General features: G+C 51.1%; 1 protein-coding gene across 3 annotated transcripts in view; it reads right to left on the reverse strand.

Annotated features, from left to right (window-relative positions):
• The window catches only part of DGKG (diacylglycerol kinase gamma), a 133,486-nt gene that overhangs the window by 84,219 nt on the left and 31,214 nt on the right, over positions 1–18,053 (reverse strand). The window contains exons 4-8 of one of the 3 annotated variants that reach the window (XM_074964125.1): positions 13,887–13,907; positions 11,607–11,772; positions 9,812–9,874; positions 7,752–8,009; positions 6,481–6,651 (exon numbers count right to left, since the gene is read on the reverse strand). In XM_074964125.1, coding sequence (XP_074820226.1) covers positions 6,481–6,651; positions 7,752–8,009; positions 9,812–9,874; positions 11,607–11,772; positions 13,887–13,907 — 679 coding nt within the window. Of the gene's footprint in view, positions 1–6,480; positions 6,652–7,751; positions 8,010–9,530; positions 9,763–9,811; positions 9,875–11,606; positions 11,773–13,886; positions 13,908–18,053 lie in introns of those variants that run through there. The other 2 variants (XM_074964126.1, XM_074964127.1) reach the window with 2 other exon arrangements.

The following is an 18,053-nucleotide window of genomic DNA, read 5'->3' on the forward strand; positions in this document are numbered from 1 at the left end:
ACCAGGGGGTGGCGCCTTTTTTTATCTCCGCTCCCCCTGTTTTCTCCACCTGGCTATGCCACTGGCCCTAGGACCCTGCAGGTTGGGAGAGTCCCAGAGCCTGGGCTCCAGCCCAAGCCTTTCAATCTACACAGCAATGAAACAGCCCCGCAGCCCGACCCCACGAGCCCCAGTTGGCTGGCATGGGCCAGCCGCGGGGTTTTCTTTGCTGTGTAGACACACCCTAATTGCCTAAACTCCTTTTGAAAATGAGACTTAGGCTCCGAAATCCACTAGGCATTGAGTAATAAGCACAGCCCTGCCTAAATCCCTTTAAAAATCTGTGCCCGACTCCCTAGCGTCGAGAGAGGCCAGTGTTCAGCAGAGCTGCAGTGCTCTGAGTCACGCCTGAGTCATGCCAGAGGACACTGTGAACTGGGTGAAATAAGGTTTCAGAGTAGCAGCCGTGTTGGTCTGTATTCGCAAAAGTAAAGGAGTACTTGTGGCACCTTAGAAACTAACAAATTTATTTGAGCATAAGCTTTCGTGAGCTACAGCTCACTTCATCGGATGCAACTGTAGCTCACGAAAGCTTATACTCAAATAAATTTGTTAGTCTCTATGGTGCCACAGGTACTCCTTTTCTTGGGTGAAATAGGCACTTCTTTCCACCTGATAAGGGTGAGGCTGTTTATTATATGGGCAGTGGAAGGCTGAGGATGGCCTTCATTGGTCATTTCCTTGCTTGCAAGGGCTGGGGTTTGGGAAGAGATGTGAGAGGCTGTCACGTAACCACCTCCACTGGATGTTTAGATAAAACGTTTGGGGCTTGGAATTCCATACCAAGCTCCAGGCCTGTTGGCGTACAGGAGGGAAGCACAAGGGAGCAAGAAGACACGATTCCTACTCTCTGCTCTACCACACGCTCCCTGGGCGACCTTTGACGAGTCGCCAAAGGCTAGGTTTCATTGGAACCTGGTGGGAGGTCCCATTCAGTGGGAGTCAGGGTGGGTACCACAATCTGGCCCATGTCCTTGGGTTCCCCATAAGCATGTCCGTCCCCACAGTGCAGGGGAGTTGTGAGGCTGAAGGGGTAGGTTGAGCACTCCAAGATCCGTGGGCGAGGTCCCAGAGATGAGCAAACAGCTGCTGTAAAATATCAACTCTGACACAGGAAAATCTTACCAATCCAATGTATTTCTTCCCATCCTCTCCATACCGGGTGTTGATGTGCTGCCCGTCTCTGCTGTGCAAGGTGAAAAGCCAACTCATATAGTATGTCCTGTTTTATTAACAATGAGCGAGGGCACCTACAGCCTTTTCCATTATTTTAAATCAAAATGGATAAAATCAATAAATACCAGGAGTGAGACGTAGCAGGAGTGTATGTGTGCATATTTGAGCAGTCGAGCTTTCTCCATGTTTTTTCCCCAAGAAAAATCCTGAATGTAATTTTTTCATTTGGCTTTTTTTCTGAGGGAATGTTTTTAAAAACAAATGCAATTGTTGTTTCAGTTCACTTTGATCAGAAATTTCCATTTCCATTTGGTTTTACAATCAAAACATTGTCCACATTTTGGAATTTGGTGCTTTCCTTTTTCTCTCTCTTTTTTTACCCTGGAGACGACAGAATAAATGCTGCTAGCGGGTTATTTATTCACTCTTTCCTTTGTGACTTTTCAAAACGTCTCCAGCTTTGGAAAAGTGACAGAGAGGCCCAAGAACAAATGACACTTTCTAGCATTGCCTGGCGTTCGTTATGTGGATCATATTTACGGTAGGTTGACATTTTTTTGTCAAAGCAGTTTCCCATCAGAAAACACCATTTTGACTAACCGGAATAATTTCCATGAGTTCATACAGAAAACAACTGGATTAAAACCATTTCAAAAATGTCAAAACTTCCCACGCTGACATTTTTGGTATAAAAAGTTTTGATTTTTCACTTCAAAATGACGTTTTGTTTTGAAATGTATTTTATATTTAAAAAGTAAACAAATTACAAATGGTTAAACTTGAAAGGAATGTTTCAAATTTCTCAAAACAAAAGGGTGCTGTTGACCAGAACTTTGTTTCATGACAAATTGTGAAATTTTGTCTTTTTGTCCAATTATTTTTCAAAAGCTCAAGATTTTCGATGGGATGGAAAACTTGTTTTCCAGCCAGCTCTAGACATGCTTTTCCACATAGCAGACAGAACGTCATGTACATCTCTGAGGGAGAGAGCTGGATAAATACACCCTCTAGTCTAGGAGAAACTATCCTGTGTTACAAGCTGGGAGCCCGGGAGTTTTAATCCTAGCCCTTCCTCTGTCTGCTGTGAACATTTTTAGCACCTCACAGCCTTACTAACCAGAGCCTCATTGCAATAGAGCCAGGTTACACTAACAACTAGCTAACTGGCTTTAAAATCTGGAGAACCTGTAATTTGAAAATGGCCCTTCTTTAAACTGGAGATGGATTTTCCTAAGGCTATTTTTAACATTTACTCATTAAAAAAATTAAATGGCTCCTTTGCGAAACCAGAAGACGTGGCTCGTGCTAGTCACTGGCCGGTGTTTGTGCTCAAGTCTGTTCAGAGCAACTGGCCATTTAAAACCAAAGCCGGTTGTCGTTCACTGCGGAAGAGTAAACCACGTGGAAGTCACAGAGATATTCTGGGGCTTATGCACGGTTGGGCAAAGGGCAGCCCTGAAGAGAATGGGAAGGATGGGTGCAAAAGGGAGAGAAGCCAGAATTAGGGGTGAAGATACAAGGGCTGCTGCGAAGAGAGAAGCAGCATGTGGAGATTCCCTGCATGGGTGGAGGGGATGCGATGGGAAACACAGCGACTATGAGCATGCAGCCTGGCAGCACTGCTGCGTTTCATGCAGCAGAGTGGATGACCTTACCCCAGCTCCTCTGGGCAGGAGAGAACACACACAGGCGCTGCCAGGGCTCCCCACACGGCCTCCCTCAGCATCACGTGCCCAGGAATAGTGGGGGACGGAGCAGCCAAGGGCTTGTTCCCATTAGCATTCAGCACAACCCAGTTAACATGTGTGAGAAAGCACAGCCCGACCCCTTTCAGGAGCCTGAGCCTTTCCCTCTACTATAGGCAGCAGCAGCTTTGGGCGTCGCTGGTTAGCAGCACTTGGATTGACGGCACAGGCCAGGGGAGAGGCCACCGTATATGGAATTAAAGATGAATGTTGTTTAACAAAGAGCTCCCAGAGGTTTGGCTTTCCCACGGCTGTGACTGATATTGTGGCAGTGCCCAGGGACCAGAGCGGCATTGGGTGAGTCATTGGACAGACGAGGAAACCCAGAACCCTCCTTGGCCCAGAGAGCTCCCAGCTGACGCTTTCCAGACAATCAGCTGAAAAATGCAGCTTCAGGTGGCCCAAAAGCATTCATGATTTTGACACAAATTTGCAGAATAGTTTCAGTCAATTTTTTCCCCAGGCTCGATTCACAAGAGGACAGGGGGGTTGTGTACCGTGGGAGTGCTGAAAGCTGTTGAACCAAACTGTAAAACCTGCAAACGATGGAAACCACTTCAAACCAAGGGTGCGGCCGCACCCCTAGTTCTAGCACCAATGCAAGGGGACTTGGGCACCATTCACAAAACAGCCAGAGGAGGAGGAAGCCCCCTTGCCTCCCCTGTAATCTTTAGTTCTGTGGTTAGGCCACTCACCCAGGATGTGGGAGGGCCAGGTGCCAATCCCCCCAGCCCAGGCAGTGCCCTACCCACGCTGATCCTCTCTCTGGCCCAACGACTACTCAAGTATTTTATACAAAGGGGAATAGCTTCAGCAGGAGTGTCTGAGAGAGACCACTGCGATCACTGCCCTGCCCCAATCCTTCCTCTCATTCAGCACCTGGCAATGTGCCAGGCAGGGGCGTAGACATGGGTGGGTCTGGGTAGGGCATGGCCCACCCACTTACCATCCAGGCCCACCTAAATCTGAGCAGGGCTGTAGTGTTGCCATAGCAGTCTGGAGGCGTCACTCGGGCACCTGAAATCCAGGACGGAGCTAGGCGTCCACCCTTCAGAAAGCTACGCTCTGGCAGCTCTGCCTTGCCATTTTCTGAGCCGTCCCATGCACGTGCCCAGCTAGGCAGGGGCAGCCCCGTGTCTGGCGGGGGGCACCTGGGCTAGGGAGTGGGCACGGTGTCAGAGGATAAGCTGAGCTAGCACTGTCTGTCATTGCCCACCCACCCAAAAGTCAGGGCCCACTCAAAATTCCATTCCTAGCTATGCCACTGGTGCCTGGTGTACCATGACTCAAAGGTGAACATTTAAGGCACTTTGGCTGTTGGGCCCAATGGGTTTGAGGACCCGAGAGCTGCCGTGCAGAGTGTAAGTTCCAAAAGAATTCAAAAATTTGAAACTGGCATCATTTCAAGTCAGTTTGGTATCAAACTGTGTCTGCCCAGACTGCCACAATGCCTTATGGGAATTGTAGTTCAGGTGCCTCTTGCCCCCATTCTCCCTTATGGGCTGGACTCCCTGGTTGGAGTACGTCTCCCATGATGCACCTGTAGGCATGGGACTTTCATCATGGACCATGCAGCTCAGTCAGATGAAAGATTACAGTGCCTCATGGGAGATGTAGTCCAGTGAAGGAGCCCAGCCATGAACTACAACTCCTACAAAGCATTGAGCCACCATAGTCAATGCTGAACTAACCCAAAACATTTAATTTCAGGTCAGTTTAACAAACTGAAATAGTTTCAATTGGATTGAAACTGTATTTTCAATCACAAAATTATTCTGAAGGAAAAGTCCCAACCAGTTCCATTTAGCACTGCCATTGGTGAAGTCCCAGCTGCTAAAAAACAAACTGAGGAAACATGGATATGTCTAGCTAATCCAGCATTTCTTTCTTTCATTGCCAGGCAAAGCCCAAGATTTAAATGGAGACAGAAAACTAGAGCCCTGCGCAGATAAAAAATTTATATCCAAATCTGATCCGCAATCTGCAGACATGGTCCACAGACGTCTGCATCTGTGAATATGAAGCAGATATCTGCAGATTTGAACCTGCACTGTCCCTTGGAGAATGGTGTGCCTCTTATCTCTGTCTCCATTCGCTGCCTCTTCAGAATGGAGGTCCCAGGTCAGACTGTTTCCCCAGAAGAGAGGTGGCTTTGAGGGCTGAGTGCAGCGGGATGAAGAACAGGGGCATGGGTGGAGGAGTTTGCTGCTTTTTAAAATTTCATCAAAATTGGAAAAATTTCACCCACTCTGGTGGGGAGGTGAGGCATGGGAGCAGTGATGCTCTGGAGGATTAGAATACTGGTCTGAAAGAGCTGGGAAGCAAAGGGGGGCAGAAATCAAAGACACACCATTAATCAGGGACTGCCATAGGGCCTTGCTCTTCATATGCAAGTCAAACCCAAACTGCTTTTAAAAAGCTAAAAATGAGAGAGTATTCTGGACTGAAGCACTTCCCTGAGATCAGCAAAGCCATTTGCTCTTTACTGTCATAATCTGGAGTTTTCCTTTCATGGAGTCACACATCTGAGACCACATCGACCGTCATCCTTGTCCCTGGCCCACACACACCATGGCCTCTTGGGACAACACAGCAACTCAGATTCTCCAGCTGTAAACAACACAGACCCCCGCCACTTGAGGGAAACCAAGGCCTTGTCTGCATGGACAGGTTTATCATCACAAATTAGGGTGTGAATTTAAACCCATTAAGTTATAACTGCCTATGTGGATATGCTCATACTGGTATAAGAGAGGCTTTAGTCTATCTTAGTTTAGCTTGTGTCTCTTGGGAAGGAGGCTTAAGCTAAACCAAATGAAGACACATTTCTACTGGAATAGGAGTGTCCACATGGTGGGTTATAACTATGCCAGTATAACTGGTAAAATTTTCCCATGTAGACAAGGCCTGATTCAGCCGTTAGCCTGTGACAGTAATGCAATCCTGATTCCATCCAGTAGAGGGCAGTGGTGTGCAACCACTCCAATAAGTCCATCACAAGAAAGTGCTTCACTGGGGACAGGAGGAGTCTCTGTAAGCTAGCGAGCTCGTTTCTCTCACCAGCAGATGTTGGCCCAATCACAGATATGACCTTCCCCACCTTGTCTCTCTAACATCCTGGGACTGACATGGCTACAACTACACTGATTGCACCATTGACAGAAATAGATATACGAGTGACAGGAGAACTATGGCAAACACTGAAGTTTCCACTGTTTTCTCTTTTAAATATTGCTATTGCTCCAGAAAAGCTCATCTCAGATGCATTTTGCCTTAGTCCAGGTTACAGCAAAGTCAGGTACTTTGCTAGGGTCACACGGAGTGGGTGGACCAGCTGGGAACACAAGACTCTCCCCGCCCTCACAGTCTTTTCTCCCTTCTCCCAGTGACCCATACAGAACAGCCTTTCTGAACCAGTCCTCCCAGCTCTCCCCACCCAGCCCCACCTTTAAACAAGTCTCCCGGAGCCACGTCTCTGGTACTTTGGGCTCACGTGTTCTCCGTGTCCACCAGCACTTACACTCCAGCTTGTCCTCAGCCCGGCCCCTTTCCAGCAGCGACAGGTAGCAGACGATGTCCTTCAGGTAGGCTACCTGAGACACGAGGGCTGGCAGGTGCGGATTGGCCGCTTTCAGGGAGTTGTGGGTCTTGCGCAGACTGAACGGTAACCTCTTCTCCAGGCTTCGTGAGCCTGTGGGAGGAGAGGAGAAAATGCAAGGCCACCCCAAAAATGCCAACTCCACCCTTCCCGGTCTTTCCCACGTGACCTGACCCCTCGCCAAGGCGTTTTGTGCTCAGTTCCATGGGTAGGACTGAGAGAATATGAACAGAATGTATAAAAACATCCCATCTTGTGGTATTTTTGTGCTTCCACGATGCCAGTTCATTTCACAGAGACCATCAGACAGCTGTTGGCTGGCATGACTCTCAGCCACTAGAGGATCGATGACCCGTGGATGAAAGACCGACCTTCTGGCAGGCTTCACAGAGGCCAAGGGCTGGGCTGTATAGGACATGCTGGTCCCTGAACCACATGCTCTTCTCTGCACCACACTCCAGAGTTAATGGAGGAAATTAAAATAAAAGGGAGAGGCAGCTCATTGGCTTGCCAGGGCTCAGATCGGACACTCTCAACATGCAGCCCAGCGGGGCCTGGCCCTGCACAGATGGTTGGAGCTGGGGATATTTCCTGCCCTCCTCTTCCTTGTGGAACTCAGGACAGAGATGAGTCACTTTACCACCCCGTCGGCCTCTGGGACCACTGCTGCTATGTAATTAAGACATTGACGGATGGCGTCTCCGTGGGCTTGGAGACTTATGGCTCAAGTCACAAGCAAAGGTGCTAAGATGCACTGGCCCCCACTGCTATAGAACTGCTGCTCCTGCTGGGATCAGACAGACTGCGCATCATCCATAACTCGCTTGGCTCAGCATTCAGGATCAAATCCCCACCCAGAGAACATCCCCAGGAGGGATCTATTGCCTCACAGAACCCAGCTTCCAAACATCCATCGCTCTCCTGTGCAATGGTTTGGTTCTGAGACACTCTCCCACAAATTAAGAGTCCCAGAGTCAATGTCCCCATTTCTCCCAGCAGCCGAGAGAACTGGTACAGACCCTGTGCTCTGCTGGAAGCACCGAGCTGGCTTTGTGGCCAGATTGGTCCCATTTATCTGCATTTCCTCTCTAGGCAGGAAGATGAGCTCTGGCTTTTGTCAGCTTATCCCTATGAGAGGCCAGGCAAAGCCAAGGAGCCTGCAGGCTGAGCCAGAGGCCCGCAGCAAAGCTCACCTGGGGACTGAGGGCTGAGCACAGCCCCAGCGGAAATCTTCGAGGAGCCTGATGAGTTGTGAGCAGAGGGGGTGCCGGCAGTGGATTTCTGAGAGGAGGACCTGGACCAGTTGGGAGAGGCGTTCCCAAGGGCTCTGGTGTTGGCTAGAAGTGCAGGGGTCAGAGAAGCGGACTGCTGGTCTGCAAGGCTAGAGGGGGAGCTCCTGGAGTCAGGAGTGTGTCTTCCCAGGGCACTTAAGAGAGTTTTCCCATTGATCCCTGAAAGGCAAACACAGGAACGTGGAAAGTATGACATCAATGCCCCAAACCCACCCGACTGTCCCTAAAGATGGCTCCGGGCTGAACCAAAGGAGCCCAGAGTCCTGCTGGGGCTTGGACAGCGCCAGGTCTGGAGAACCCATCTGGGGAAGCCGCTCCTGGGGCAACACACCTAGGCTGTGTAGCACACACACTTGCCCTGCCCTCTGGAATCATTAGCCAGTCCCCAGGCCAGTGTGAAATCGCAAACAGGGCTGTGGTTCAACCCCTGGGATCTCCCGAGGGCAGCAGCACCTGGACTCTTCACTCCCTCCATTTGTGAGGGATCTGGAGCTCTGCCCCCTCCCCAGGGGTCATCCCACTTGACCGAGGGACAGACAGTTCTAGAGGTTCCATGGAATCTCCCTGGGTGATCTGAAAAACAACCCCTGGGAATCTCCCCTCCCCCTCACCTCCCGCTGCTCTGGCCTTCGCCCTGGGGCTCCCACTCATGTGGGCTGCCTCACATCCCTCAGTTTGCTGATCCCTTTCTGGCCACCAAGGGCAGGCTCCTCTCTCCAGGGCATGCTCCTGGCTCTCTGCGCTGCCCCTCTCACTCATACCCCTGACTCCAGGAGCCGGAGCAGAGCTGGGCGCAGAGCAGCTCTGAGCAGCTGCCCACCACATGCTTCCGGGATGCTGGCTGATCCACCAGCTTCCCAGCCTGGGTTTTCCAGGCTGGTCTCCTGAGGCGTCCCCGTTCCGCCTCTCTCCACTTACCTGAGGGTTCTTCGGGGAGGGAAAGGGGCGAGACCGATGGGGCTCTGTGCTGCTGGGGGAGCAGAGAATAGGCACTATGGGAGGGGGAGCTGTGCACAGAGAACATGAGGAGCAGCTAGGCTGGCGATGAAAGGCCACCATGGAAAAGTCCTACAGACTGTAACAGGAAAATCCAGGGGGCTAAATAACAGAGAATGCCATCCCCCACGCTATCCCATAGACCCCTATAACCACCACCAGGGAAATAATGCTCCCTTACACTCTAGAGGACACTTAAACCTACAGACAGATTCTCGTGTCCCTAGGTAGCTGGAACCTAGACAGCTGGTTCTAGCTGGTTCGACACCTGGGAATCACTGCCTGGGGGATATTCAGCCTGGCCTTGCCAACTGGGCCCTGATTCCACACATAAGAGGGTCCACACTGCCACTGCTTTCCCCGGCCTTTGAGCTGGGTTCTCTCTGATGTGCTATTAATTGGCCAGAAGGAGTCACTGGGGTGATGAAATTCCATCTCCTTTCTAAACCAGCTTTTCACATTAGTCCCAGCACAGGTCAGAGGATTCCTTGGACCTCTGGGCCTCACCTGCAGATGTTTCTTGGCGCTCCAGGCCCCCATCTCTATGGAGCTCCCTGCATATGAGATTTAACAATCCATTCCAGACCTGTTGCTGCCTAGTGGGCACTTGAAACAGATCAGCACCCCTCGTTGTGCTGACTGCAGTTGGGAAAGGACCTGGCCAGGTTAAAGAATAACACTCACCTTCTTCTTCTGCACTCAACTGACTTGAGTAATCCATTTCTCTGCACTACATACCAACACAGACATACAAAACCCTGGATGCCAACCCTTCCAGGCCAGCCACTGGCGCGGGGGGTGGGGGTGGCCAGGTGTCGGTCCTTGGCGAACAAGGGAGACAAAGCTGGAACTCAGGCTGGGTGGAAGCTTGTTGGTTTGTATCTGTCAGTTGATTGCTTTCCCTCCCATTTTAGTTGGGCTGAGATTCCATATATCATGCCATGAGTCACAAACACAGTGGGTACCTGTGACGGGGGCACAGGCCACTTCAGTCTGGATGGAGATGCCCGCATCAATAGATTTTGGCTCTGAGCATGTAAGAGAAGCAAAAGAATAAATACACTGAATGTATCTGAATTCATTGGAGCTCTATGAGAAATAGTGCAGTAGTCCACACCCCCATCTTTTATCCAACCTCCCCTTCCTGGGAAAAAAGTCAAGAAAGCAAAGCATTTAGTGACAAATACTTCGACCATGGCCACCTCATCACGGATCTGTGTATTCCTTCAGAGCCACATGCGCACACTGGTGTTGGGTGGAGGATACTCTATTGATTACGGTAGATACTAACTTTACAGACATAAAATTAGCGTAATAATTTGGCACTGGGAGTCAGATGTTCCCACCTGAGGAGCTGTGATAGGACCATGCTGCATTCCCTCTGCCTGCCTATCTCCTCCGGAGCCCTAGGGTGCACTACCCACTTCTGGGAGCGAGGTACTTCCCCTTGTTAATATCACATTGCACTAGCCAATCCCACTGGGCAGGTGTGGATACACGGCACATACTGGCACCCACAGCCACTACCCTGGGCTGCACAATGGTAAATGCTGCACCCACCCACCCCAGTCCTGAGAGGGCCACACTATCTTAATCTGTGGAATGAATGCTGGTTACTGGGGCATATGGTGTCTGCAGTCACTGTCCATGTCTCTGAGGCTGAATGGGGAAACAATGCTGCAGCTCCAGCTGATATACCTTGGCCCGGCCTCCCCATGATGGAGGCCACTGTGAGCACTTAAATCCTGTGTTCCAGTCCCTCCACTCTGCTCCCACTGCTTGGTCCTCATCCTAGATCAGGTGCCAGCTACAGCAGAGACCATGTTTTCACGTACAGACCACCACCACAGCTGCACTCTTCTGGGACAACACAGTCCCAAAGCTCAGGGAGAAGTGCACAAGAGCTAGGGATAAAGCATTCTTTGCCACAGGGACCTGGCTACAGAACAATCTCCCAGAGGAGGGGAGGCCAGGCCAGGCCAGAGTCTGACGATCTTTAGGAAACACTGCAACACTCTCTTCTCTGAGGAAGCCTTTCCACTGTCAACAGTCCGACATTCACAACATCAGCACACCCAACCATACCCAAGGGAAAGAGCTTTCCATACCCTGAAAAGGGAGGAAAACCAGAGACTCCACGATGCTCACCAAGGCTCTCGCTTTGCCCCTCCACTGTACGCGGAAGCTGCTTAGATACTACAGCAATGCGGAACCTCAAAGTAGGCAGGAGGGCCGCGGCACGCTGGCTGTGCGCTCAGTACAGAGACACACTGAGGCTGCCCAGACCACAGGTGTGCCAGCTGCACAGTTCTGTTCGCGGGGTGGGAGGTCATTGGAACTGGCTCTACTTCAGCAGATTCTAACTATTTACAGTCAGGCAAACTGGAGACCTAAGCAACTTGTGGGTCCCTTCCAGTCACTGGGAGTGAACCTCTTCCCAGCAGCCTGTGATGAACGGGGCCACGTAAGGGCAGCCGTTTGGGTATGTTACTGAAGTATTAAAGAGGGGTGAAAAAGAACTGCTGTGAAGAACAGACACCCTGACGCCGCCAATACACAAGATTCCTAGAGTGTAAGGCTAGAGGGACCATTAGATCATCTACTCTGAGCCCCGCTATCACAGGCCAGTGGATGCCACCTGGTAAAGGATGTTGACTTCCATCTCTAACCTAACACAATGTCATGAGTTGCCCGTGCCCCATGTCGGCTGCTGGCGTGCAGAGGAGACAGGAGAGCAGGAGCAGGCCAAAAGTTGCTTACCCAGGATGTTGAGCTGTGAGATGCTGGAACCTTGTCGCCGAGACTCTGGGGAATACTGGCAGATCTTGCGTTTGAAGGACATGAAGAGGTGCTGGCAAAGCTCCTCAGGAATATCCACCTCCAGGTACGTCTTCATGAAGAGCTGAAACCCCTCGTAGTCAATGGGCTACGGAGGGGAAACACAAGATGCTGTTAGAAATGCCCTGCCCACCCATAGAGCTGCCTACGCTCTGCTCCAAACCATGGTTTCCACAGGACGGTTTGCTTCCCACAGTACGTGCCAGGCAGGGCTCTTTCTGAGATGCTGACGGGAAAGGGCAGAAGGGTTTTCCAGCCATTGCCAGTGTCTGCACCAGAGGGGTAGGAAACTGGGAGCTGCTTGGGGAGCCCTTGGGGAAGCCATGCCCCACAAGCCTGCTGGAACATGCACAATCCCATTTTGAACATCTACAGGATTGTGAGCAGGGTCTTGTGGATGGAGCTTGGTTTGTGGGAGGTACTTCCCCCAACCCCTGCCATCAGGTGTGACTGCTTTAACTCCTCCACACCCAGCCTCCTGCCCTGAAAGCGCTGAGGCCAGGCCCTCCATGGGCATGACAGCTCACATGCCAGCCAGCCAGGAGCCTCTCTGCTGGGCTACACTACAGGGACTGGAGAGGGGAAATGGCTTCATGCCACCCTTCCCTTCCCTCCCAGCTAGCGCAACTCTGCCTGAGCTCCCTCCTCCTGACCATGCAGACGTATTCCCGGCTGCCCTTTCCGTGCTGGGGCACAGGGAGATGATCCCTGCTCTCTACCGGCCCAGAGAGGAGGTGTTGCATAGCTCCTTGGCCACAGCAGGAAGCAGGTCACCGAGCCCAGGAGACTTCCCTTTCATTAGCTGCACTGGAGAAGTGTGAGCATATGTTGGGAAGCTGCCAGCCTCCCTCTTCTCACAAGCCCTCTTGGGGCTGGATGCTGACACCAGCAAAAGGGAGCGAATGCTAACTGCCCCCTTCCTCTCAGCTCCTGGTGGACATGAGCCCATCACTGCCCGCAGCATGGCTGGATCTGACTGGTACCCGCGCTGGCGGTGCCAGTGGAGAGCTGCTGGCACGGATGGAGACGCCAAGGGGAGCCAGGCCCTGCCCTCATCCATGCGGTCTCTGCCTGTCGTGGTGCCACTCTCCTGCGCTGCCATTGCACACAGCACTGAGCTGAACAGGGCTCTACGGGGGGGCAGGGCACTTACTACTTCCCACAAAATCTACTGCAGGGGCTGACGTTCTCCCCCCTGTTCTCAGCCCCCAGGGAGAGCTCTTGGAGAGGCTACGTGGGGAGAGGTGTGGTGGGTCCCCATCCAGCATGTCTCCATGGGGTCTTAGTGCAGCATGCGGGGAGAGGGCAGTGAGCTTTGATCGAGCTAGCTCGCGTCCCGAGAGCAGTGACCGCACTGCAGCACAGGCTGGTCAGAGTCTGGGGTCCATGCTGCTGCAACTTTACTGCTCTCAGCTAGCTCAATCCACGTGCGGCGACCACCCCCGACTGCAGGCCACGCCACTTAGCTTTTTAAATCAAACCCTCCAGTCTGCTGCCTCTGTGCATGGCACATCTCAGCCCCGGCACTGCTCGAACTGAGCGTTCTGAATTGAGCTACACAGGCATTCATTACCCACACAGACCTTCAGCCTAACATTTCACAGCAATGTGCCTGTGGCACTGAGGTCTGGACACCTGTGTGCACTTGGGCGGCAGAGCCGATAGCTCCTGCCAGAGTGACGTGCAATCACAGCCGCTTCCATGGATAGTTTTGGAAAGTTAAGGGACTTGTCCAATATTCAGTGATTTCGGCACATCCACAATATCGCTTGACACTGTGGCGCAAGGGCTAATGTTGGCTCTGCGGAACGCCATGGACAGAACTATATGGTGGGATTCCCTGGCCCATCAAGATGGGACTATACCCATGCTGGGTAGTGTGGAGGGGTACCCAGACCCATCTCTGGCCTGGCAGGGAAATATCAGACTTCCCTCCTGGGAAAGGCCGCAGCTGTCTGTCGTCGTTGCAGAGGTCTTCTGGCAGTGGGAGAGACACCTGTCAGGTGCACTCCTCACCACCTCCCATCGCTAAAGGGGAAAACTAGTGGGGACCTGCTGGCCACAGGTGCGCAGCTGGGTGATGGCTACCCTGTTGGGACTCCTAGCTGAGCGTGCGGAAGCCAGCATGCAAAGCCGAAGCTAATAGCCTAACCACAGCCACCCACCACAACTCAAGTGGGGAGAAGAAGGCAGGTCTCTTACTTGGTTCAGGGTATCTTGCTTCTGCAGCAGATGAGAGCAGAGAAAACAGAGAGGAGAGTTTAGTGAGCGGCAGGAGGGCAGGATCCCTGGCAGTGCTAGCACACGCCCAGAGACATGCTGTGCAGGGAACAGCATTGCCACCTTACTTTGCAAGTCTCAGGCTATGTGGGGTTTTTCTGAAAGCCCCACCTGCCTGAGTCAAGAGACTGCAGGAGAATCTCAGCTTTCATTTATAAGCAAGGGAAGTTTCCAGTCCTCACCACTGCAGAGAAAAGCTTGAAAATATGACCCGAGTGTGCCCTAAAAGCGCGAAAGCTGGGAGGAAAATAAAAAGAACCCAATGTTTGTTTTAAAAATCGCATGACTCTTAAGCTAATCTCATGATTTTCGGGGATCTGGCTTACGCTTTGTGACTGTTTGAGGTTGGTGATGCTGGGAAGTGGGAAAGAGAGGCCTTTAAAGAGTTAAACTACAAAAGTAACCAGCTGGTGGTTCTGCTGCTATTCCCAAGGAACCCCTACCCCAACCCTGTGCTTTACACTACACTGCCCCAGTGTGGTGGGGTGGAATGGCCTAGCAGGCTGGAGCTCCCAGTCATGTTTTGGCAGCTGCCTCGCTCCTGCAGAACTTTGGAGTAGTTTTGGGCATAGCAGGCATTGACCTGCCCAACACCCAGATGTGGAAGAGAGTGCCAGGCCCAGCACTCAGCAGTGAGGCTACAGGCCAAGCACCAGGGGTAATTGCAGGTGGTGATTGCAGGATGGGGTAGAATGTCAGAAGGAGAAGGGGAGAGACAGATTGAAGGGAGGAAGGGCAGAGGGGAAGGAGCAAGGGGGAAAGCAGCTGGTAATGAGAGGAGCAGGGAGCCATGAGGAGGAGAAGTCAGAAGACGAAGTGGACAGATGAGAAAACAGCCGGCTGGCATGGTGGGTGGATGAGCTGAAGCAGTGATGGGCTGGGGTAACAACAGCTTGGAAGAGGGAGGGAGGGAAAGGGAAAACATCTGCCAGCTAGACAGAAGGGTCCAGAAAGCAAAGATGACCACAGAGCTGGACACCACCATTCTTGATCCACCATGGGGACAGCAAGGCTTGCCTTGAGTCAGGGGTTCTCAGCTTGGAACTTGTGGCCTCCGATGGGGTTGAGACCACCTTTCTTTCCTTCATGGCCAGATGGGTGATGGTCCTGGAACTTTTCCATATGGTGACCCCAAGTTATAGCAGAAAGCCAAGAACTGCTGTCTTAAGGGGTGTACTAAGGAAGAGGACATGTTTGCCCAACCGAAGGGTGGCCATCCTTTCACCCTGGCCTCTCGGACCTGGCATATGGGGATGTATTTCTCATTGGCTTATGCCACTGTTGGCACACCCAGAACTCTTGTCTGTCTTGATGGAATTGCAGGTCAGCTAATGAGAATGTCACAAAATGATCTTAAAATTGTGAACACAAATGGAGCTTTATGTTCATCTTGATATTTATACCTCCCATCGCCACAGCGGCCGAATGGCGCTGAGCAATCATCTATCCGGGGCAGCAAATGGACCTTCAGAGCTGGCTCCTCAGCTGATGTCACTTGACAAATCTGCACTGCAGTCACTAGACCTACACCAGTTCACATCAGCTGCTGATCTGGCCCTCCGCGGGGGAGTTTTCTTCTTTGTAAATAAGTTTCCCATCCCTAGTTGCAATAAAACATGAATCAGTGCAGTCACCGATTGTACTGCTAAGGTGAGTGAAGTCCCTTGGCTATATTATTCCATTACCAGCAGCACGCTATTATCACCCAGAAGTGCACATGCGGTTACCTTCTATTGCTCAAACAACATTTTACAGCAACACACATAGAAACAATGCCAATGGGATTCTGGAGGCATTGTTGTAACTACCTGGGAGCACAAAGTGTGAGTCACCAGAGCGGAGGGTGCAAATTACTTGGTTCCTTGTCTCCCCGATGCTATTGTTCATACTTTTATAGGTAAGGTCTGAGCCAGGTTTTTGGGCAGAAAAGTGGCAGATAGTTTAAGCTGGGTGCCAATACCTTGGCAGATGCAAAGAATCTATTGGAAAAATCAGTGGACTGACTAGGTTAGCTGGTAATTACAAGTAAGCAGGGGAAGCTGGTGGAATGGGGTAGCTGGTCCAATAACAAAGTGGTTTGCTAAGCCAGGTTTCTACAAGGCTTTATTCAAGGACCTTAATGTCCCCGGGATATAGGGAAAGGACGCAGGATTTACATAAACCTCAACTCAAACAGAAAACACCAAGCTTGGGCAACTAGCCTGCCTTGGAGCAGCTGACTGACTAGCTCTGCCTCTCCCGAGATTATCCCCCACCATGATACTATGGATTCCTGTGGTCCCTCTGAGGACCCGCTTTGAGTGTCATGAATCACACATAGCAATGAGCTGCATCAATCAGGAGAGGGAGGGATCTAGAAACATGCTGAAAGGGTCAATGTTCCATCCAGTTTTAATTAATGTTCATCTATCCCCTGAAGTGGGAAGACCAGAGAGGCAGAGAAATAACTAGAAATATTGGCAAGAAAAACATAAAATAATAAAGTGCAACACGTGGGAAATAATGAGGCCAGCATCCATGTACAGAAAGTAAGAGCAAGTTCAGTAGTAAGTCCTGGCAGTGATAGTGGGCAGCAAATTAGACAGAAGTTCCCAACTGTATGGAGCTGCATAAAAGGCCAGTGATGGGTTCCATTCACAGAGCAGGGAGGTGAAGGACCTTCTCAGGCAGCTCTGTTGCCCCTTCATCTGGCATGCTGCAGTCCTGGAGACCTCAGGGCCAGACAGATACTGACAAATTCGATGGAGTTCAGAGAAGCGCAACAAAGTCCTTAGGGTGCTGGAGGGGCTGATTTATGTGGAAAGATTCGAGAACTGAATCCAAAGTAGATCGCATGGCTAAGTGACAGCTGACGGGAGAGGGGTTAATAGGCCATGGAAGGGTAAAAATACCAGTAGTGGAGAAGAAATGAACTTGAGGGGGGTCTAACCAGGAATGATTCATCCAGTGAAGGGTTCTTCCCCACTGTACACTTGCCAGTGTCTAACTTCCTAGGGGAAGTAGTAGAAATCCCATCGCCTGAGCATTTTAAAAGTGGGCTGAATTGAGCGTTCTGTAGAACACAATCCTGTATTTGCTCAGGAGCAGACTAGACGACTCACTAGGTCTCCATCTCTAAAGCCCAGCCCATATGTCCCTGTCGTCTCTGGGCCACAAGCGTCAAAGGGCAATTCTATTTTGAAACAGCCAGAGTAGTTGGACCACATGGGGGCCACTGAGAGGAGTGGGAGGAGCAAGTCTGCCAGGATATCTCTGAAGATGCTATGGGAGTGAGCAAACCCACTAAGCTTTACCCTGAAGGTGCCAGCACGGGTGGGAGGAAGGGGTTTGATGTGGGTCCCAGGACAGCTCCCTCATGAATGGCAGGAAAGGTGTGTGACAAGCAGCACTTTGTTTACTAAATTATGAATGAGATGGTGGAGGAAATGTTTATCTTGGGTCAACTCCCCCTCTCCCACAGCTGATCTGTGCTTTGAAGACATTTTAAATGTATTTAGTCATTACACTACTTTCCCCAGAATGCATTACACCTACGCAATCCCCTCTGTGTAAGAGGGATAGACTCACTGTGAAAGACACATCATAGGAGAGGAACAGCCAAAGGCGCCCTAGGCAGGAAGCAGTTAGAACTCACTGAGGTCCACCCACCACACATCATTTGTACAATGGCTTGTTTTCTCCTAAGTGCCTGTCCGCCACTCTTTAATAGGCTCACAAGCGTAGCTCCTAGTGATGCCTTTTGTTGCTCTGTTCCATGTGGTAATTACCTTCAGAGACAAGAAGTTCCCTCTGTGCTGGCTCCTTGTCTAAAGTCAGTTTGTGTTCTTTGGCTCTGGATCCTGTTGCGTTCTTGAATAGTTCTGCCACTTTCATTGCCTCTCCTAGCTGAGGACAACCCACTGCCTGTTCTTAATCACCTTGCTTCGAATGATTCTAATCAAACATCCCTGAGCTCTTTACAGTTACAACATCTGCGAAAGGCTCTGTTCTATTGGCTCTCATCCGAGCCTTTCCAAAAGCATCGTCTACAAAACCCAGCCATCCCAGGAGACATGTTACAAAGGACAGACTCTTCCCAGACCTAGTCCG

Source organism: Natator depressus, chromosome 9, assembly GCF_965152275.1.
Source record: "Natator depressus isolate rNatDep1 chromosome 9, rNatDep2.hap1, whole genome shotgun sequence".
In the NCBI taxonomy this organism is placed as follows: domain Eukaryota; kingdom Metazoa; phylum Chordata; order Testudines; family Cheloniidae; genus Natator; species Natator depressus.